The sequence below is a fragment of the Ochotona curzoniae genome, unplaced genomic scaffold (assembly GCF_017591425.1).
Source record: "Ochotona curzoniae isolate NIBS_2020 unplaced genomic scaffold, NIBS_Ocur_1.0 contig_2321, whole genome shotgun sequence".
Classification (NCBI taxonomy): Eukaryota; Metazoa; Chordata; class Mammalia; order Lagomorpha; family Ochotonidae; genus Ochotona; species Ochotona curzoniae.
The window spans coordinates 14140217-14160841 of record NW_024465421.1 but is presented as its reverse complement, the minus strand read 5'-3'; the positions used below and the strand labels follow the sequence as shown (position 1 = coordinate 14160841).

At 54.5% G+C, this 20625-nt stretch overlaps 2 protein-coding genes across 4 annotated transcripts in view; one reads left to right on the top strand and one right to left on the bottom strand.

Moving 5' to 3' along the window:
* Nucleotides 1-20625, top strand: part of MYH11 (myosin heavy chain 11) — a 69476-nt gene that overhangs the window by 39784 nt on the left and 9067 nt on the right. For all 3 annotated transcript variants that reach the window (XM_040973252.1, XM_040973251.1, XM_040973253.1), the window contains 23 exons: nt 314-487; nt 1908-2022; nt 3222-3415; nt 4707-4828; nt 4930-4999; nt 5122-5282; nt 6498-6606; nt 8955-9086; nt 9206-9412; nt 10284-10421; nt 11347-11470; nt 11748-11919; nt 12854-13066; nt 13975-14119; nt 14950-15156; nt 16482-16586; nt 16680-16832; nt 16977-17225; nt 18585-18797; nt 19022-19234; nt 19344-19505; nt 19792-19920; nt 20220-20308. In XM_040973252.1, coding sequence (XP_040829186.1) covers nt 314-487; nt 1908-2022; nt 3222-3415; nt 4707-4828; nt 4930-4999; nt 5122-5282; nt 6498-6606; nt 8955-9086; nt 9206-9412; nt 10284-10421; nt 11347-11470; nt 11748-11919; nt 12854-13066; nt 13975-14119; nt 14950-15156; nt 16482-16586; nt 16680-16832; nt 16977-17225; nt 18585-18797; nt 19022-19234; nt 19344-19505; nt 19792-19920; nt 20220-20308 — 3596 coding nt within the window. The remainder of the gene's footprint in view (nt 1-313; nt 488-1907; nt 2023-3221; nt 3416-4706; nt 4829-4929; nt 5000-5121; nt 5283-6497; nt 6607-8954; nt 9087-9205; nt 9413-10283; nt 10422-11346; nt 11471-11747; nt 11920-12853; nt 13067-13974; nt 14120-14949; nt 15157-16481; nt 16587-16679; nt 16833-16976; nt 17226-18584; nt 18798-19021; nt 19235-19343; nt 19506-19791; nt 19921-20219; nt 20309-20625) is intronic.
* Nucleotides 17112-20625, bottom strand: part of NDE1 (nudE neurodevelopment protein 1) — a 35872-nt gene continuing 32358 nt past the window's right edge. The window contains exon 9 of the transcript XR_005883189.1: nt 17112-17195. The gene's annotated coding sequence lies outside the window, so the exon portion shown is untranslated. The remainder of the gene's footprint in view (nt 17196-20625) is intronic.

Below are 20625 nucleotides of genomic sequence, written 5' to 3'. Positions count from 1 at the left end.
TATGGTGAGGGAGCCAGCTGAGGAGATCTGTCTTTCTCTGCCTCTCAAACGAACAATTCTAATGAGTCGACAAAAGGTAGAGCAAGAACTATAAATATCTGTGAGCTGTTGTGTGCATGTTGCCCACAAGGGGGCAGCAACAATAGCATGTTGTGGTTGGCCCCTACTTTGTCATGTGAGGATAGATGGGGCAGAGGGCTTGGGAGCCTAGGTCCATGTTTGGGCAGAGGTGGTTCTAGCATCACTGTTTGCTAGGTTCCTGTTTCACGGAGAGCCCACCTCACCAGAACTCTGCTCTGCTTGTCTCCCACAGAACAACCCTCCAGGTGTGCTGGCCCTGCTGGACGAAGAGTGCTGGTTCCCCAAGGCCACGGATAAGTCTTTTGTAGAAAAGCTGTGCTCAGAGCAGGGTAACCACCCCAAGTTCCAGAAGCCCAAGCAGCTCAAGGACAAGACAGAGTTCTCCATCATCCATTACGCTGGGAAGGTACCAGCCCTGGGCCCAGTCGGCTCTCTGCTCTAGGGGATGAGTCGGCTCTCTGCTCAGAGCAGGGGCTGCTTGGGAGTGGCTGAACCTCTGGGCCAGCTTGGCCCAGATTCGTCACAGAATCTTAAGGGATACAACCTCACCTCTGTAATAAATCCCGGGCACGCTGCCCTTTCTTACACTAACGCCTTGGGAATGTAGCAGGAAAGTAAACTGGGACAGGGTGACCAACAGACCACCCACTTGGGTTCTGCAAAGATTGTCATCCTTGTCGTTACCATCACGTCTTTTCTGGGATGTCCAGAACCCTTCCCTGTGACGCCCTGGGGACCCGGATAACACACAGAGTCACAGCTTAGTCTGGCTTGCAGAACTGGAGTATTCTACCAACCCCTGCCCAGCTCTCCACTGACAATCCACCAGCCCATAGGCCAAATCTAGGCCCCCAGTTTGCTTTTGTAAATACAGTTTTATTGGAACAGTGCCATGCCCAGCTTCCTGGGGCTGCTTTGCAGAGAGGAGTGCTGGTAGAGGCTCTTGCATGGCTCGCCAAGCTGGAAGTGTTAGCTGCCTGGGTCGTGCACTGAAAAAAAAAAAAAGTTTCCAACTCCTACACCATACCCAGGTCCTCTAAGCACACAGAGTCACCTCACTGCCTCGTTTTGCTTTAGAGTCATAATAAAATCAAGACTCTGGGCATGATCAGCACTTCAGTAATTTAAGAAGAGTGATATGTCATTTTCTGTGCATTCATGTATCAAAATTTCCAGGTTATAAAAATTATATCCATCAGAGAATAGGAATCTATGTTAAACTAGGATTGCCATCCAGCTGAATTTTCAATTTTGTAAAAACATTTATTTGCGAGATCAAGTGCTCCTGTCCTCTGGCTCATTGCCCAGATGCCTGCAGTAGGGGGCAGAGGATGAAACTGGGAGAGCCGACAACTCAGTTCAGATCTTCCCAGAGGGCTGAAGGGAGCAGGTTACTTAAGCTATCACTTCTACTTGCCAAAGTGCGCATTGGCAGGAAGCTGGAGTCAGGAGCCGGAGCTGGACCTCAACTCCAGGCACTGCAAAGTGGATGCAGGCACTAGACCACTGCCTTCACCTGCCCAGAGGGGAGATTTTTAGCTGTGGGAGGAGGGCATGTGGCTGCAGCTACATCCCTCCTGGGCCGCTGTTCTAACTTAGACATTGCATGGGGCTTGCTTTGCTGCTGCCTCGCTGAGTGCAGGGCTTTGGGAAAGACTGCCCTTGGGGGTCGTGCTTGCTGTGTCTCTGGGGTCTCATAGCAGCAGCCACTGATGGCCCTTCCACTCTGACCTCAGAAGACCTGGGAGGGGAGTGGGAGCACTTGGCCCTGACCTTGACTTCCAGCAGAGAAGAGGGTGTCTGACCTGTGGGCTGGTCCTTGGCAGGTGGACTACAACGCGAGTGCCTGGCTGACCAAGAACATGGACCCCCTGAATGACAATGTGACCTCCCTCCTCAATGCCTCCTCCGACAAGTTTGTGGCTGATTTGTGGAAGGATGGTAAGGCCCTCTCTGTCCCCAGAAACTGCTCTGAGCTGGAGGGCTGAGTTCCCAAGTCTGCCATCTCTTCCAGCAACCCCTGGTTCTGGGCTGGTAGACCTAGGAGGTCCTGGGAATCTACATTCCCCCAAAGCTACCGGGTACTGCTGGGGCTGCTGCTCTGGACACCTCGTTTGGTTCCCTTTGCAAGCCAAGGCATAGGCGACTGTGCCTCTCAGTGCCCACAGCACAGAGCCTGTGGACTTGGCGCCAAGGCACTTGCCTCCCTGGTTCTGAGAGGCCAGCTGTGCAGCATTTCCTGAGCCTGGGTCTACCTGGAACTCATGAGAAGCCCCACAGGCTTGTGGGAGAGACAGCCAAGCCGAGAGCTAAAGACATGGAACTTCATGGGGTCCAAGGGGGCAGAATTGGCCACCCGAGACCAAGAGGGTTGGGATGGGCAGGTGATACACCTGCTGGGCTGGTGAAATCTGTCATTCTGAAAGACCAAGGATCTTGGTGATGATGATGATGGTCATATCATCATCATTAGCAGTGTGCACTAATGTGTGGCTTCCTCCCTGGTCTCTGCTCAAAGATTAACCCAGCAGATAGTCCCTGCACCCTGACTTTACCCTAGGAAGCCCCCGCTTTCTCTCTTCACTCTGCTCCCTTCCTCTTAGCATACTTCATTTCCTGCACTGTCCAGCACTGGCCCAATCACAGCCTGTCTTCTTCTGTCAGGCACCCAGGGGATATCCATGTGTCATGATGTGTCCCTGGCACATAGTAGGAAGGATTTGGGGCTGGTGGGAAGGCAAGCACGTCACCAGCTTAACTTGCTATGGTCATCTCTGTTTTGAAAAGGGGGAAACTGAGGCACAGTATGGCACCAAGCCAAGGCTCCTTGGTGAGGAGCAGCCAGAGCAGGCCTGACTCCCAGAGCTCTGTGATGGTAGCAGAGGGAATTGGTTCTTTGTCCCCCTGCCCCCGCCAGACACTCTCAGGTGTTCCCAGATAGACTTGGAAGCCCACCCCCGTGAAGCTTCCATCCCTACCACTGCAGGTGTCACTACAGGCCAGCAGAGGAAGGAACATTGGATGATGTCTATCAAGGGGAACTAGCCAAAGCCCTCCCTCGCCCATGACCCCCAGCATGGGTGGTCACCTCTGGCCTGCTGGATGCAAAGAAATGATGCCACTCTTGATGTGCCCTGCAGTGGACCGCATCGTGGGGCTGGACCAGATGGCCAAGATGACGGAGAGCTCTCTGCCCAGCTCCTCCAAGACCAAGAAGGGCATGTTCCGCACCGTGGGGCAGCTGTACAAGGAGCAGCTGGGCAAGCTGATGACCACACTGCGCAATACCACACCCAACTTCGTGCGCTGTATCATCCCCAACCACGAGAAGAGGGTGAGGCCCCAAGGACCAGCTGGGCTGCAGGGGTAGGGCAGGGAGGGTGTCTGACCTTGGCCTCCCCACCCCTGCCCTGCACACCCTGAGGATTCCATCAGCCAGGGACCCATCCCATTCCCCATCTCTGGTGGAGGGGAAGGCAAGGGAGGAAGGGACTGTGTTCCTTAGGTTTACCCACTGTGAAGCAGCTCACCCTTGCTTGATGCCATGAAAACTTTGCTGGGCTGCAATCTGTTCCCAGTGCTTGGTGTTGGATGTGGTGTGGTGGTCACCTGTAATTGTTTGGGTGTTTCCAGTTGGGGGACATTGGGTTGTCTCTGGAGATGTTTTTTTATTTGTCACAACTGAGAGTCATGTGTGCTTTTGGCAATAGGTATGGAGAAGCCAGGGCTGCTGCTAAACACCCTGCAATGCCCAGGACAGCCCCAACAGGGAATGGCCCAGCCAAGGTGTCCATCTGAGTTAATGTTGGCTGTGTTGAGGTCTGGATGGTCCAGTGCTGGGACAGAGTTAATAGGAAAACTCCAAAGAGCCAGGCCCCTCCCCAGCCTGAGCTCAGAGCAAACTTTCCCCAGAACATGAACTGTAAGGATGAGCGCACATCCATTTGGTAAAGTGGAGGGTGATGGGGTGTGCACAGTAAGGATATTCTGGGCAGACGACTGAGGCTGGACAAGTGCAGATGTGAGAAATGGTCCAGGCAGGCAAAGCTAGGCAGGCTGTTTCCTATGGCCGGCATGTGATGGTGTGAGGTAGGGACTGGGGCAGAGTGAGGCAGGGATCAGGTCATGAGCTCCTCGTGTGTTGGCTAGAGCTTGGCCTTCTTTCTGTATGACCGACTCCCTGGCCCAGGGCCCACCCCACATTGTATGTGTGGGAGTGAGGGGGCTGAAGCAGGGATGAAAGAGGGTCAGATTAACATCTTAGACCAAGCCATGGGATGGAGGGGTGAGCCAAGACTGGAGGTGGACGACCAGGTGGGTCGTGCAGGCAGGAGGTGAGTGAATGGGTGGGAGAGACAATGGCTATGGAGAGAGGTCGGAGGTAGGGGCTGTGGGATGGATGGCAGACAGGAAGTGAGGGAGAGGGACTGACATAGAAGCAGTCCCTGTGTCCAGCCAGCAGATGTTCTTGTCACATGCAAAGAGGTCATGGGCCAAACAGGACCTGAGGAAGGAGCTGGAAGCCTAGAGAGGATAGGCAGGGCTATACCTGGTCTGGTCCCTCCCCTGTGCCTCTCCCTCCCTGGCCCAGGGCCCACCCCAAAGTCTCCGCCTTCTTCCTACAGTCTGGCAAGCTGGACGCGTTTCTGGTGCTGGAGCAGCTGCGCTGCAACGGGGTGCTGGAGGGCATCCGCATCTGCCGCCAGGGCTTCCCTAACAGGATTGTCTTCCAGGAGTTCCGCCAGCGGTGAGCCCACAGGGCCATGGGGCCATGGGGCCATGGGGGAGTGGGGCTGGACCGGGGAGCAGAGATGGCACCGTGACGTGATTCCTGCCCCCTGCTTCCAGCTACGAGATCCTAGCAGCAAATGCCATCCCCAAGGGCTTTATGGATGGAAAGCAGGCCTGCATTCTCATGGTGAGCCCAGCCTGCCCCAGAGTGCTGTGGGAGGTGTGGGTGGGCACCCATCTTTAAAAACACTTCTTCACCTGCCACACGGGTAGAAACAGGCACTCATGTCCTCCCTCCTCCCCTTGCAGATCAAAGCGCTGGAACTGGACCCCAACTTGTACAGGATCGGGCAGAGCAAAATCTTCTTCCGTACGGGTGTGCTGGCCCACCTCGAGGAGGAGCGGGATTTGAAAATCACAGATGTCATCATGGCCTTCCAGGCCATGTGCCGCGGCTACCTCGCCAGAAAGTAAGGACAGTTCCCCACATCCTAAAGCCTTCCCACAACACGGGCAAGGAACACACAAGGCCAGGGGTGGGGCTGGGAGCTTGATTCTGAGATGACATCACTACTGGGGGAATGACAGCTTTCTCTTTCAGGGGAGGAAACACTGTACCTGAGCTCTAAGTAGCAGGTGCCAGTGAGTGCAGGCAGGGAACACATTAAGCCTATTACCTGCAGCCTCTCCTGGCTGCCCTGCTTAGCCGCTTGGGAGCCTTGGACCAGTTCATCCCTCTCTGAGGCCTGCGTTTCTCTCCTGGAAGATGAGAGAAATAATTTATCTCCCATGGAGATTCCTATTGGGTGTAAACCACACCAAGTAGACCCGAGATAGTTCAGGCTGGATCTGGCAGCTCTTGGTCCAGTCTTAGGCCTCATTGTTGGGTCCTTATCAGTTGCTGACCCTTCTGTCTCCAGAATAACTGGGATAATTTTAATTTTTTTAAAAGATCTTCCATTCACTGGTCCACTCTCTAAATGGCCACAATAGCTGGAATTAGGATGATCCAAAGCCAGGAGCCAGGAGCTTCCTCCGGGTCTCCCACATGGGTGCAGGTCCCAAGGCTTTTGGGCTGCCCTCCACTGCCTTCCCAAGTCACAAGGAGAGAGCTGGATGGGAAGTGGAGCAGCCGGGTCATGAACTTATCCCATATGGGATGCCAGTGCTGCAAGCTGGAGGATAAGCCAGTTGAGTCATGGCACTAACCCCTATTTACTTATTTAAAAGACAAAATTAAAGAGAGGGAGAGCAAGTAGAGAGAGATTATCCTCCTGCTAGCTCAACAGCTAGGGTTGGGCCAGGCTGAAACCAGGAGCCAGGAACTTCATCTGGGTCTCCCACATGGGTAGCAGGGGTCTGAGCATTTGGGCCATCCTGCACTGGTTTCCTAGGTGCATTAGCAGGGAGCTGGATTGGAAATGGAACAGCCAGAATGCAAACTGGTGCTCATATGGGATGCTGGTATTCCAAGGAGTATCTTAACTTGCTAGGACACAACACTGGCTCCCACCCACCTAATTTTCCACGAACATTCTGAACTACTTTTATATATCCATGCCAATACTCAGAGGTTCAGGAGAAGATGGCATGACCCTGGGCAAGGCTCAGTGTGCCATGGCCAGTGGGGTGAGTCACATTGGGTGCCAGTCAGGGCTGCTCACGGCCTGTTCCATTCTGCCCAGAGCCTTCGCCAAGCGGCAGCAGCAGTTGACGGCCATGAAGGTGATCCAGAGGAACTGTGCCGCCTACCTGAAGCTGCGGAACTGGCAGTGGTGGCGCCTCTTCACCAAGGTGAGTCACCCCAGGGCCGGCCACAGGACCCCTTCCCACGCTCCTCCCTGCTCACTTGGCACTGGAGGCAGGCCAACGCAGGAGTGAGCTGAAGGCCTGTACTCAAACTTTGCACGCAAGGAAAAAGCCCCTCCTTCTTTGGCACTTGGGTCCCAGAGCTGTGGCTGTCAAGTGAACGGCCAAAGTGTCAAAGTGTCAGTGGACGGCCACACCCATTTCCTAGCCACACCCACTTCCCCTGGGTAGCCCCTGGCAGCAGCTAGCCTGTTCTTGGGTTTGCTGACCTTGTCACCCCAAGAATGCCTGGTAAAGGGAGCACGCGGAGCCCTCTTTGGGATTTGGCTGTTCTGGTTCTCTGGAGAGACATCCTGCTCCTTGCTCACATCAGCGCTCGCTCACTTTTCTTGCCAGTGAAGGAAAAGCGCTGGTTGCTGCAGTGTGGCTGTCTGCATCGTGGCATTTGCACAAAGGCCTGCTTGGCTGCAGGACCCTTGAACTTGTCCACTGGCACAAGCCTTCTTTACCCAGCAGCATTTCCCGAGTGTCTGCTGCGTGCAGGAGGGCACAGCCACCAGGGTCCTCACACACATGAATGATCCAGTCACATGGGGCAGCAGACAATACCCAGGCAGTCACAGGTTCATAATTTGGTCTGTGACATCATTGGATCTGGCCCTGCCAAGGCACCTGTAGGTGGGGCTCAAAGTTGAATAAATCCATAGCAGGTTAATTTTTAAAAATTATTTGAAAGACAGTTACAGAGAGAGAGGTCTTCCACCCACTGGTTCACTCCCCAAATGGCCACAACGACCAAGGCTGGGTAGATCCAAAACCAGGAGCTAGGAGCTTCATCCAGGTCTTTCCCATGAGTGCAGGGGCCCAAGCACTTAGGCCATCTTCCACTGCTTTCCCAGGTCCATTAGCAGGGAGCTTGATCGGAAGAGGGCAGCCAGGATTCAAACTAGTACCCATATTGGGTGCTGGCACCACAGGTGGCAGCTTTACCCATCTTGCCACAGGCTCTGGCCCCATAGTAGGCTAATTTTTCAATTGATAACTCTGGCCTGTGAATGTTATAATAAATATCCAATGGCCCTGAGCTGAAAAACGGTTTCCCTTCTGCTAATAGCAAGTACCTGAATCAGCCACATGAATGCTTAGCGAGGGCTTGGGAACAAGGATCTGGGAATGAATCAGCCAGTGGAAGGACACAGGGAGGTGCTTTTTGGAAATGCCAGTCTCCATTTACCCAAATTCTCAGAGACTGTCCTGAGGAGACCATCTCCACTGACAGCAAATCAGGAATTGAGGGTGTCCATGGAAGTCCTGTTTACTCAGTGAAACCTCTGCATCAGGCCTCGCAGGACGCTTCTCCCAAGAGGCAGTGTGTTCATCCATGGAATGTTTGTATTTTCATCATCAAAACCAAGGGCTATCTCAAAATCAAGATGCAGACATGGTGTGATAAGCTTGGGCAGGAAATACCTTGTCCTGTCCTGCTATGCTGGAAAAGCAGAGTAGGCATCCAGGCAGTGTGACCCTGAAATTAAATAAAGATATCTAAGAAAAGACTGGAAGGAAAGGGAAGCAGTGGTAGCAGTGACTTCTGTAAGGAGGGAGTCTTCGTTTTCTCGCAGAAGGCAGCATCGGTTTCCAACAGGAACTGTCTCTCCCGATGACAGTGATGATGGAGCTGATGGGGAGGGTCTTTCTCCTTTGTTTTGCACCCATTTCTGTCATTACTGAGTTTTCCCCACCTTGCCATTATAAATTTTGGGAGCTTGTTCATTCTGTGTTGGGATGGGAGATCCCTAGCATGGAGAGCAACGTCCCTAGCCTGCACCTGCTGGATGCTGGCTGCACCCACATTCCCACCCCAGCTGTAACAACCAACAACCAACAGCCAACAATGTGTCTGGACATTACCCCATGTGCCCTGAGTGGAGCTCAAGGGCCAGAATGGTCCCTGGCTTAGAGCCATCGATCTAATCTAGGACAAGAATATCTCTCTTACAAAAGCAATGATGGAGGCAGGCATTTGGTCCAGTAATTAAGACACCTGGGTTTGATAAGCATGCCTGAGTTTGCTACCCAACTCCATTCCCAATTCCAACTTCCTGCTAACGCAGACACTAGGAGGCAACAAGCCATGGCTCTAGTAACTGGATCCCTGCCACCCACGTGGAAGATCCGGAATGAAGTCCCAGCTTCTGGCTTTGGGCTGGCCTAGCCCTGAACCTGGTGGGCAGCTGGGGGTGTACCAGCAGATGGAAAGTCTTTGTTTGCGTCTCAAATGAACTAAGTAATTAAAGTAATAAGTGAATGATGGGCTAACTGTGTGTGCACAGGTGAAGCCGCTGCTGCAGGTGACACGGCAGGAGGAGGAGATGCAGGCCAAGGAGGATGAGCTGCAGAAGATCAAGGAGCGGCAGCAGAAGGCAGAGAGCGAGCTCCAGGAGCTGCAGCAGAAGCACACGCAGGTGCGGGCTGTGGACGGCTGCACTGCCAAGGACAGGCAGCGTCCTGGACGGCGGGCATGCCTCTGGCTTCCGGTGCCCCCAGCGTGTGACTCACCAGCCCCCTCTCTTGCCACATGCAGCTGTCCGAGGAGAAGACCCTGCTGCAGGAACAACTGCAAGCCGAGACAGAGCTGTATGCAGAGGCCGAGGAGATGCGCGTCCGGCTGGCAGCCAAGAAGCAGGAGCTGGAGGAAATCCTGCATGAGATGGAGGCCCGCCTGGAGGAGGAGGAAGACCGGGGCCAGCAGCTACAGGCAGAGAGGAAGAAGATGGCCCAGCAGATGCTGGTAAGGAGCTGCAGGGGCCGCCCACAGAGGGTAGCAAATTGCTTTAGCCTCAGTGCTGGCAGCCAGTGGTGCTTGTTGCTATCAGACAGAGGACTTGGAGGGGGCCGCTGTCTCCCTGGGACGACAGAACTTGAGCTGGGGTTTCAACACAGGTGCCCTGGAGAGCCCACTCTGTGTGTTCATGGGCTAACTCCTTTTCTTCAAACGCTGTATGCAGGGGCCTTGTATTAGCTAGCGGTGGCTGCATAATAACAAAATGTCCCAAGCTTAGCAGCTCACTGGTGAATACCCATCCCACAGAGTCAGGATTTTTCAGAGTGGCTGCACTGGGCCCTGACTCAAGGGTTCCCATGAGGTTGCAGTCTAATGGTGGTTGGGGCTGCATCATCTGAGGATGTGTCCAGGCTGTGATCCACTTCCTGTGGCATGCACACGTAGTTGCTGGACTGAGGTCTCAAGAGCTGCTGAGTGTCCTCACCGTATGGCAGTGACCCTCCCCACAGTGGGGATGAAGGGGGAGATGCTGGGATACTTTCTATAGCCTAATGCCTGCCATTACACACCAGTCATTCCTTCAGGTTTCCTCAACCTACACTCCAGGACAGGGGTATTAACCTCACCTAGGAAGAAAAGCAGGTCAAAGACTTTGAACCTCCCTGCCTCCTGGCCCCATGATGCCTACCATCCCCACAAGGCACCATCAAGCAAGGGAACTTTCCTGAGTCTATGGTTTCTTCCTCTGGGAAGGAGACTGAAACATGCAGGGCACTGGCACACTCAGTCTTGAGGGGACCTGCTGGCCCTCGAGGTCCTGGATGGCAGCAGTTGTGCCTCCCACAAAACTGGGCTTTTTTTCCCCTGCCCACCTAAGGACCTGGAAGAGCAGCTGGAGGAGGAGGAAGCCGCCAGGCAGAAGCTCCAACTCGAGAAGGTCACGGCCGAGGCCAAGATCAAGAAACTGGAAGACGACATCCTGGTCATGGACGATCAGAACAACAAGCTGTCCAAAGTGAGTGTGGGCTTGGGCAGGTGTGTGAGGCTGGAGCCAAGGCCACAGTCACATGTTGGCAACTCTTGTTAGTGTTAGGCATGGTGGAGTGGAGGGACTCCTCTTAGTTCTTTGAGCTGAATGTAGCTGGGCCCCTGCTGTGAGCCGGCTCCATGCTGGGTCCTGGGCATGTGTGGTAGAGAGAGACCCTGCTCCTGTGTGTGGAACTGATCCTCTGGGGGCATCAGCCAGTGACCACTAATGACCACTGTAATTAAGGGTCTAAGGAAATGTTCACCCAGTGTCAGGGTACCACACCCAGGTGGGGGGGACAGGTATACAGGGAAGGCTTCCTGGAGGAGGTGACATTTAAGGGGGATAACCTGAAGACTGGGGTGCAATTAGGGAGTGGGAGAGCACCCCAGCTGGTTGGGCCACTGTGCAAAAGATCCATGGCAGATGCTCCCTGGGCTGAGCATGGAAGGAGAGGAACAGAGTAAACTGAGACAGGGTCAATTTGGGAAACTTTTTAAAGATTTCTTGATTTGGTTAAAAGGCAAAGTGACAATAAAGGAGAGATGGAGAAAGAGATGTCTTCCATCACTCCCCAAATGGCTGCAGTGGCCAGGGTTGAGCCAGGTCAAAACCAGGAGCTGGAAACTCATGGGTGACAAGGGCTTAAGCCCTTGGACCATCTTTCACTGCTTTCCCAGGCACATTAGCAGGGAACTGGATCAAAAGCTGAGCAACCAGGGTTGGAACCAGCACTTGGACAGGGGGTGATGGCGGCGCAGGTGGTGTCTTTACGTGCTGTGCTGGCTCCTAGAAATGCTAAAGAACCCTCCCTTCATCACTTTAGACTGTAGACGGCATGTGGTTGTCATGTGCAATCTCTGAAGGAAGGAAAAAAAAGCTAAGCACATGTCTCTCTTTTCCCCCCCAAAAGGAGCGGAAACTCCTGGAAGAGAGGATTAGCGATTTAACAACCAATCTGGCAGAGGAGGAGGAGAAGGCCAAAAACCTGACTAAGCTGAAAAACAAACATGAATCCATGATCTCAGAACTGGAAGGTAAAGTGGCCACTGCAGGGGCAGCTCGAGCATGGCCAGTCTTTCTGAGCGTGATGGCTCTGTTCACGCCCCCCACGTTACTCTCAGTCCATAAGAACATCTGTGATGGGGGCTGACTTCGCTGCTGTGAGATGTTGACCCAGGCTATGGTTCCGTGTGTGTGTGGGGGGGTGGTTCTGCGTGTTTGTGGTTATTCCCCCCGCCCCCAAGCGCCATGTAAAACGCCTGATCCCAGGCCTCATCCTGAGGAGCCCACCCCCCACCTGCTCTGTTGCAGTGCGGCTGAAGAAGGAGGAGAAGAGCCGGCAGGAGCTGGAGAAGCTGAAGCGGAAGATGGACGGCGAGGCCAGTGACCTGCACGAGCAGATCGCCGACCTCCAGGCCCAGATTGCAGAGCTCAAAATGCAGCTGGCCAAGAAGGAAGAGGAGCTGCAGGCGGCCCTGGCCAGGTAGCATCCTGGGGGCCCCTGCCAGGCTGCCAGTGGCTACCTTGGGGCTCAGGGGGCCTTAGGCCCTTGGCACAGACTTAGTCTCCCAGGCCAGACCTTCTGCACACTCTGCAAGCCTGCCTGCCTGGATCCCTACCCCCTCACCCTGTAAGCACCATCTTCTTTTCCAGTCTCTTCCCTCTGTGTTGCCAGCCCTCCATGGCTGTACAGGCCTTTCTCATCTGTGCTCCTGTTCTGAACTTCCAGTTACCACTGAGTTCATTTCCATCAGCATCTTCTAAGACTGGGCTGACCTGCCTTCCCAGGGTCCCTCCTCCCTGGTTCTGTGCATCCTTCTCCCCACTCCGACCCACCACATACAGCAGCCCTGGTTCTCCTCACAGTCCCTTCCATGGGCACTCCCACCCAGCCCCTGGTGCACATCCCTCCTTCCTGGCTCTGGGTTGGCTTTCTACTGCAGGTCTCACTCTGGGGACCCAGTGGGAGCAATGGCCCTAGAGGTGACTGATTTGCTTACCCTGCCAAGTTCTTTTCCCAGCAGCCTCTTCTGGTCAGGTGTATGCTGCTCCCTGCCTCTCCCAGGAGAGGATGCTGAGCCTCCCAGAGGGGAAAGGAGCAGGTGTCTGTCCCAGGGCTTGCAAGAGGCAGAGCTCAGGTGTGAGCCCTACAGCTGTCTGGCCAGTCCCCTAGCACTCTAGCTGGCACTCATAAGGGAGGGCAGTGTCACAGCAGGGGCTTGGCCTTGGCAGTCACATCCTGTGTAAGGTCTAAGCGGTACAGCTTGGTGTCTAAGTGGTGTAGCTGCAGTGTGTTTTTGCTATCCACACAGTACCCGTACCTGATCCCAGGAAGCGATCTGGAACTAAGCTGTGAGGTAACAGAGGGCTAGGCATCCTGGGGTCTCACTTCTGACACTCATCCTGGTCCCTGGCAGGCTGGAGGATGAAATGTCCCAGAAGAACAATGCCCTGAAGAAGATCCGGGAGCTGGAGGGCCACATCTCAGACCTGCAGGAGGACCTGGACTCAGAGCGGGCCGCCAGGAATAAGGCTGAGAAGCAGAAGCGAGACCTGGGGGAGGAGCTGGAGGCACTCAAGACAGAGCTGGAGGACACGCTGGACACCACGGCCACCCAGCAGGAGCTCCGGTGAGGGGTCTCACAGCGCTCCTGGCTAGCCAGGCCAACTGCCTGGCCACCTGCTCACTCACACTTGGCTCTGATGGACATGCCATCACAGTCACCCCAAGCCCGTGGACGTCATGAACCATGGCTGCCCAAGTGTCTGTGTGCGCCCTCCCACATCCTCTCACCCAATCCCAGGTGATAGGCAGGCGCGAATACAGTGCGAAGGCCATGGGACTGGTCACCATCCTATTGGCAGGGCCGGGAAACCTGCTTTCTGTTCACTTGGCTGATTGTGACATCATTCCCAGGCCACTCAAAATGATCCACTTAAAAATTTAGCCAACTGCAGGTGCATTAGATTTCTGGTCCCACCTATAGTTGCCCAGGAGAGGCCAGACCAAGTGACTTACAAGGCCCGCAGGCTTGATGTTGCCTGCCTGATTTAGGAAATGACAAGAAAAAAGAAAAAAAAAAAAAGGCTCTATGTGTTCTGTGTAGACCCAGTGTTTGGTTTGAACATCTTGGCTCCTCGGTAGATTGAACCTGTGGACACGGGACCAAGGCATTCAGAGGCTGCCCATTCCTTCAGTTGTCTGCTATCAGGCCAGCTGTAAAATGTTCAGAAAAATCAAAAACTGTTGAAGGAGATGCTAAAAACATCGCCCTTGGGCTGCCCTTGTGTGAGACTTAGCTCAGTGCCTGGCACAGAACAAGTGTTCAGGAAGTAGGAGCCAGTATTCAGCGTTAGCAGCGAAGGAAGTTGCAGGCCCTGAGAAGTTTGCGGAATCACCCAAGATCACACAGCAAGGGAGGGGTGTGATGGGGACTCCAGCTCTACACCCTGGGAGAGCACTCCTTCCTGGGCACAGCAGGGTCAAGGGTGAACCCCAGTCTCCACCCACTGGCCATCCCCTGTGTCCTTCCTACAGGGCCAAGAGGGAACAGGAGGTGACGGTGCTGAAGAAAGCTCTGGAGGAGGAGACGCGGTCCCATGAGGCGCAGGTGCAGGAGATGAGGCAGAAACACACACAGGCTGTGGAGGAGCTCACCGAGCAGCTGGAGCAGTTCAAGAGGGTATGTAGCAGCAGGCTGGTCCGTGACCATGTATGGACCAGCACCACGCTGGCAGCCTCGCCTAATGGCGGCTTGGGCTTCCCTCCTCGGGAAGACTGAAAGCCAGATGCACCAAATCCACAATGCTGAGTGCTCCACAGGATGCCCCAAGTGGAAGATCCCGCCTTATGCCATCCTAGGGTCCAGATGCAGGTCTATACACAAGGCATACATGAATCATGAACAAATTCCATGTTCACACTCAGGTCTCCTCTCCGAGGTGCCTCAATGTGCAAATGCAAATATGCCCAAATCCAAAATAATTTAAAATCTAAATCATTCTGATTGACAGATCTAGCAGGGTATAACTGATGATAAAAGGACAACAGGAAATCCTGGGGAGTTGGGCCAAGTGGAGTCTAACTGCCCCGTGTCCAAGGCCAGTCCTCACTCTGACCCAAATGATGACTAATTTAGAGGAAGGCCAGCCCTGGTTTCTAGCTCTTTGGACTGAGGTATGCCCAGTGAAGTTTACCACTGTTCAGTGGATCTTAACAAAATCCCCATTGCTATAACTAGCACCAGTCATGACCAAGAACATACGACTTTTTAAAAAAGTGAAGCTGAGACTCCCAATTTTCATGTAAAATTTATTAGAATTTGCTTGAAGCTGCAGTGGAGGGGTCAGAAGGGACCTGCAGTCTTGGTGGCAATCCCGTGTTCTCTGCCTGGAGATGACGGGCACCGGTCCCCGGCACAGCAAGGGAGCGAAGCAGCTGTGGCTCCCGCCTGAAGGTGCCTTGGTAGCTGTGGGTCTCAGGCCTCCCTGCCCTCTCTGCTTGTTCGTGCAGGCCAAGGCGAACCTCGACAAGACCAAACAGACACTGGAGAAGGAGAACGCGGATCTGGCTGGCGAGCTGCGGGCCCTGGGCCAGGCGAAGCAGGAGGTGGAGCACAAGAAGAAGAAGCTGGAAGTGCAGCTGCAGGACCTGCAGTCCAAGTGCAGTGATGGCGAGCGGGCCCGGGCGGAGCTCAATGACAAAGTCCACAAGCTGCAGGTGAGGGGCCGCCTCCCGGCCGCCTGGGACCAGCAGAAGGAGCCTTGAGGGGGTGACATGGCCTCTCTGTCCCATTCAGTCTTTCAGAGAAAGCTTTCATCTGTTTTGTCCAACAAGCATTTATTGAGCACCTGCTGTATGCAGGCACTGAGACACAGCCCTGAGTGAGGATGAGGGCAGATGCTGTCCTTGTCCCAGCAGAATTCCTCCCTCTTGGGAGATGCTGATGATCACATCTGTGGGTGTGAAGTCCTACAGGACAGGGGAGACTCATGCTGTCCTAGTGTTGACAGCAAGGGGGCCTGGCCTGGGCAGAAGGAGGCAGAAGAAGCTTCCCTTGGGCAGACATAGAATCCAGTGGGTAAGTCAAAGTCAACCAGGAAGAAGGGAGAGCCTGTGCAAAAGCCCAGGGGTGAGCAGGAGAACTGGAAGAGACTGGATTTGGCCAGCAGAGCAGGGCTGGGAGGAGCAGCACGGTGGAGGGTGAACCTGGAGTGGCTGCTGACGCTGCTGATCTTTCCTCTGGGTGCCGGGATATCCTAGAAGGGCTTTCAGCAGAGGAATGTCATGGCCTGCGTATGATTGGCCTTTACTGCACTTTGCAGACGCCTGTGGTCTGACCTTTCGCTCCCAGGAGGTGGCCTCACTTCTGATAAATACTTCATGCGCTCACAACCCAGGACAGTGGGACAGGGAGGCAGTGAGTGTGACACTTTTCCCACAGGTAGTTGAGGGCAGGAGTTTTGCCTCCTTAGGAAAGGCAAGGTCCTGGAAGGGTGGAGTCAAGGTCACACACATCCTTGTTGTGGACGGGAAGAGGCAGGTGGCAGGCCGAGGTCCCCTCAGCCCTGCTATTCAATCACAGTGGCTGGAAGGAGGGGCAGACATTGCAGCAAAGGACTCTGACACTTTGGGTCTGCATCTCTGGATGGGAAAAGGGTGATGGTGGGGATGAGATCCCTGGGGAGTTGAGGTGTTCCTCTCCAGTGTCAGGAATACATCAGCCTGGATGGCTTTTAGCATCTGGACTCCCAGGCTCACTGCTTCTCTCTGCCTGTTTGGTGGGGGTCAGGGACCAGCCCACATAGTTGGGGCCCCAACAAATTCCAAGAAGCCACAGACTTGGGCCAGAGACCCTGGCATGCAGGTGGCAAATCTGCCTTCAGAGCCACAGCTAATGTCATCAGGGACTGTTACAATCACTGGACACCCCATGTCTGGTCCCATGAAGATATGGAATGTATGTGAAGCAAAAAGGACAGTTTCATCTTTAATGAAGCTCTGTTTCTAGAAGTTTCCACTAACCAGGCTCTGGTCTCCCTCAGAATGAAGTGGAAAGTGTCACGGGCATGCTCACTGAGGCCGAGGGGAAGGCCATCAAGCTGGCCAAGGAGGTGGCGTCCCTTGGGTCCCAGCTCCAGGACACCCAGGTGAGTATCCTGCCAGAGTTTGAGAGGGGAGGGGGCACCTGGGTATGGCCTTCCTTGGGGTGGATCCCTGAACCCTTCACCTGTCCTCTGTAGGAGCTGCTCCAAGAAGAAACCAGGCAGAAGCTCAATGTGTCCACCAAGCTGCGCCAGCTAGAGGACGAGAGGAACAGCCTGCAAGAGCAGTTGGATGAGGAGACAGAGGCCAAGCAGAACCTGGAGCGTCACATCTCCACCCTGAACATCCAGGTGCTGTCATGGTCCTTACTCCATGGTTGAGCGTTAGGTTCTGCTTTGCTTAGCTCACCAGCCTCCCCTGCTGTTGGATCTATTCACTGAGGACAAAGTGGTCCTTGGGGAATCACTCAAGGGACTTCTCTTACTCCTCTTCAGCTCTCCGACTCCAAGAAGAAGCTGCAGGACTTTGCCAGCACTGTGGAATCCTTGGAAGAAGGCAAGAAGAAGTTCCAGAAGGAAATTGAGAGTCTCACCCAGCAGTTTGAGGAGAAAGCAGCTGCTTACGATAAACTGGAAAAGACCAAGAACAGGCTTCAGCAGGAGCTGGATGACCTGGTTGTGGACTTGGACAACCAGCGGCAACTGGTGTCCAACCTGGAAAAGAAGCAGAAGAAGTTTGATCAGGTGGGGGCTGCGGCGGCCTGCACTCCATGCCAGGACACTGGTGTGGGATGTAGGGCTGGGTGGCACTGGAGGCTGCATCCCATCCCTGCCTCACTGGAAGCATGGGAACGCTAGTTTTCCTTCTTGAAAATGCCTCAGGCTTTTGTCAAAAGGCAGAGAGAAGCAGTCGGGAGCTGGGAATTCCATCTGGGTCTCCCCCAAGGATGGCAGGGAGCCGCTCCCTTGGGTACCCATCACTGCTCATTGCTGCCTCCCAGAGGGTACCCATGAGCAGGAAGTTGGAAGCAGGCACTCTGAGATGGGATGTAGGTATCCCACACAGCATCCTGTCAACACCTGACAAGTCGTCTTCTCTGGCTTTGGGAGACGATGAAATACGAGAGCTGCTAGGTCAGTGTGGACATTAGCAGATCCCAGCACCACAGGGTCAGGTGCAAATGTTGTTGCCTTCAGAGGTTGTTGGTTTTTTTTTTTCATTTTGGAACCTGTGTGTAGATCTTACCAGTTGACTCTCCTCATCTGAAATCTGCGATGTTCCAAAGTCTGGAACTTTATAATCACTTTTTGAGGCTAGGTCCTCAAAACACCTGTTTCAAAGCAGGTTGAGGAATGCTACCTGTATTTAGTTAAAACGGCTTCATCTCCAAGTACTTTAAGGTCACTGGGGAATTCCACCATGAGGCCGGATGTCCCAGATGGAGGGGTTCTCCAGTTGGTCCCCATGTTCCAAGCTTCTATATGACTTCCTGTTCCTTCCCTTTTCCACCACCTTCCCTCCTCATCTGTCCAGGGCCTGAGATGGCTTCTATCATTTTCCTGTCAAACCCAGCATGAGTTGCTCTGTGCTGTGGCTCGGGGGAGTCCTTGCTTCAGCCTTGTCTGAATTCTGGCCTTTAGAAGTGACAGTCTGATACACTTCCCTGGCCCTCTGAGGAGGAGTCTGATGCCAGCAAAGAATGTTCTTTGGGTTGCTTCTCTGAGCAAAAGGCTCAACAGGTACAGGTCCATTCATACTTCCCATTTTCCTAGGGCCCTTTTGTAAGATAGTTATGTGTGGCCATGAAACAACAAAGGAGTAATTGGCCTCTGGCAAGCTGACATGTCACTTTGGCCTCAGCCGTGGTCATGCGGCCATTCACTGTCATGGGCAGCCTGAAGTATTTCCAAGCCCAAGGATCCAGTTGACCTTGGGCGGTGAGAGCCAGAAGCAAGGGCGTTATCTGCTCCTTGTGCAGATGCCTCATGACTTGCCGGCACCTAAACACAGACAGACCTACAGCCATTCTGCTCTGAACTGGCAACCCAGTGAACCTCAGGGGTGCCCACTAATGATACCTCTGAGTCTTCTCTGTGTTGCAGTTGTTAGCCGAGGAGAAGAACATCTCTTCCAAGTACGCAGACGAAAGGGACAGAGCTGAGGCCGAAGCCAGGGAGAAGGAGACCAAGGCCTTATCCTTGGCTCGGGCCCTGGAAGAAGCCCTGGAGGCCAAGGAGGAGCTGGAGAGGACCAACAAAATGCTCAAGGCTGAGATGGAAGATCTGGTCAGCTCCAAGGACGACGTGGGCAAGAACGTGAGTGACCTGTGACCATCTCTGCTTGGTTTTCATTTCCCCACTGTTTTCCCTTGAGGCTTATTGGCTGGGGCAAGGGGAGCCTGGCCTCTTTCACAGTGGGTGGTGATCAGGAATGGAGCACAGGCTGGAGTTACCTCTCCTGCCTAGCCTCCCCCGGGGGTTTCTGAGCCATCTTTCGAGAGGCAAAGCTCAGATCAGAGGTGCTCTCTGCTGTCCCCTAGGTCCACGAGCTTGAGAAATCTAAGCGGGCCCTAGAGACGCAGATGGAGGAGATGAAGACACAGCTGGAGGAGCTGGAGGACGAGCTGCAAGCCACCGAGGACGCCAAGCTGAGGCTGGAGGTCAACATGCAGGCCCTCAAGGGCCAGTTCGAGAGGGATCTCCAGGCCCGGGACGAGCAGAACGAGGAGAAGAGGAGGCAGCTGCAGAGACAGGTGCGCCCCACTGGGGGGATGCAGGCGGGAGCGTGTGAACTGCTGCGTGTGGATGGGGAAGTCACCGCCCAGGGCAGCCGGGCAGCACACATCTCTGCTTCTCGCTCAGCTTCACGAGTATGAGACGGAACTGGAAGACGAGCGGAAGCAGCGTGCCCTGGCGACGGCGGCCAAGAAGAAGCTGGAGGGCGACCTGAAGGACCTGGAGCTTCAGGCCGACTCGGCCATCAAAGGGCGCGAGGAGGCCATCAAGCAGCTTCGAAAGCTGCAGGTGAGTGACCACCCTCCTGAGCCCCATCCCCTCAGAGGCTGCAGGAAGTAGATCCACCTGTTTTTGTCAGTGCCAGCTCAGCCCGTTTTCCATTTAGCCTTTGGAGGCCACTTTCCCACTGTGCATGGATCGGGCACGGTCATCAGGGGCTCTACAGGTTAGGCCTGCTGAGCCTGGCTACCTGGGGCCCCAGAAAGAACCCTGCTAGTAGGCAGAGCTGAGCTGGGCGGCAGAACTAGGGGCGAGTGAGGGCTGCTTAGCTTGTTCTACCTGTTACTTCCTGCAGGCTCAGATGAAGGACTTCCAGAGAGAGCTGGACGACGCCCGTGCCTCCAGGGACGAGATCTTTTCCACAGCCAAAGAGAACGAGAAGAAAGCCAAGAGTCTGGAGGCAGACCTCATGCAGTTACAAGAGGTAAAGCCACCTTCTGGCCACAAGAACCTCAGTGGAGGTCCTGGTGGGAGGAACCGTAGCTCCCCAGGTATCCTCTTTCTGTATCTCACATGGGTGGGCTTCCCTCACAAGAGCACCCCAAGACAGGAGCTCTCTCTGATGTGTTTCTGGGGCCTCCCCTGAGCTCAGAGGAGAAATGCTCATGTTCAAGGGTCATCCCAGACATGGCAGGTTCCTGGGCACAGAGGCAGGGTGAACTCAAGGGGCTGGGACTTGGCTGGCCCTCTCCAGGCAGACAGCAGCTTCCCTTCTGCCTCCAGGATCTGGCCGCAGCAGAAAGAGCCCGCAAACAGGCAGACCTGGAGAAGGAGGAGCTGGCAGAGGAGCTGGCCAGCAGCTTGTCCGGAAGGTATGGGGCTACTTGGGAGGGTGGGGAAGCTGACAGCTTATGGGAGCCTGGGCCTTTTTAATGGGACAATGCCGAATGCTCTCCTGGGGTTGTGATGGGAAGAGGCCTTGTCCTCAAGATGTTCGGGTTCCTTGTTGGGTGCATGGTGATTTGTGTTCATCTAAACTGGGCAGCGAGGTGTGCACCAGGAGTTGCTGGGCAGTATCAGGGAGGGGAGCCAGTCCCCACCTTGTCCCAGCTCCTCATTTCCTAGCTGCTGCCTCTGGATGGGTCCTCTGGTCCTCAATTACAAGATGAGGGCGACCCTGGGGAGCTGC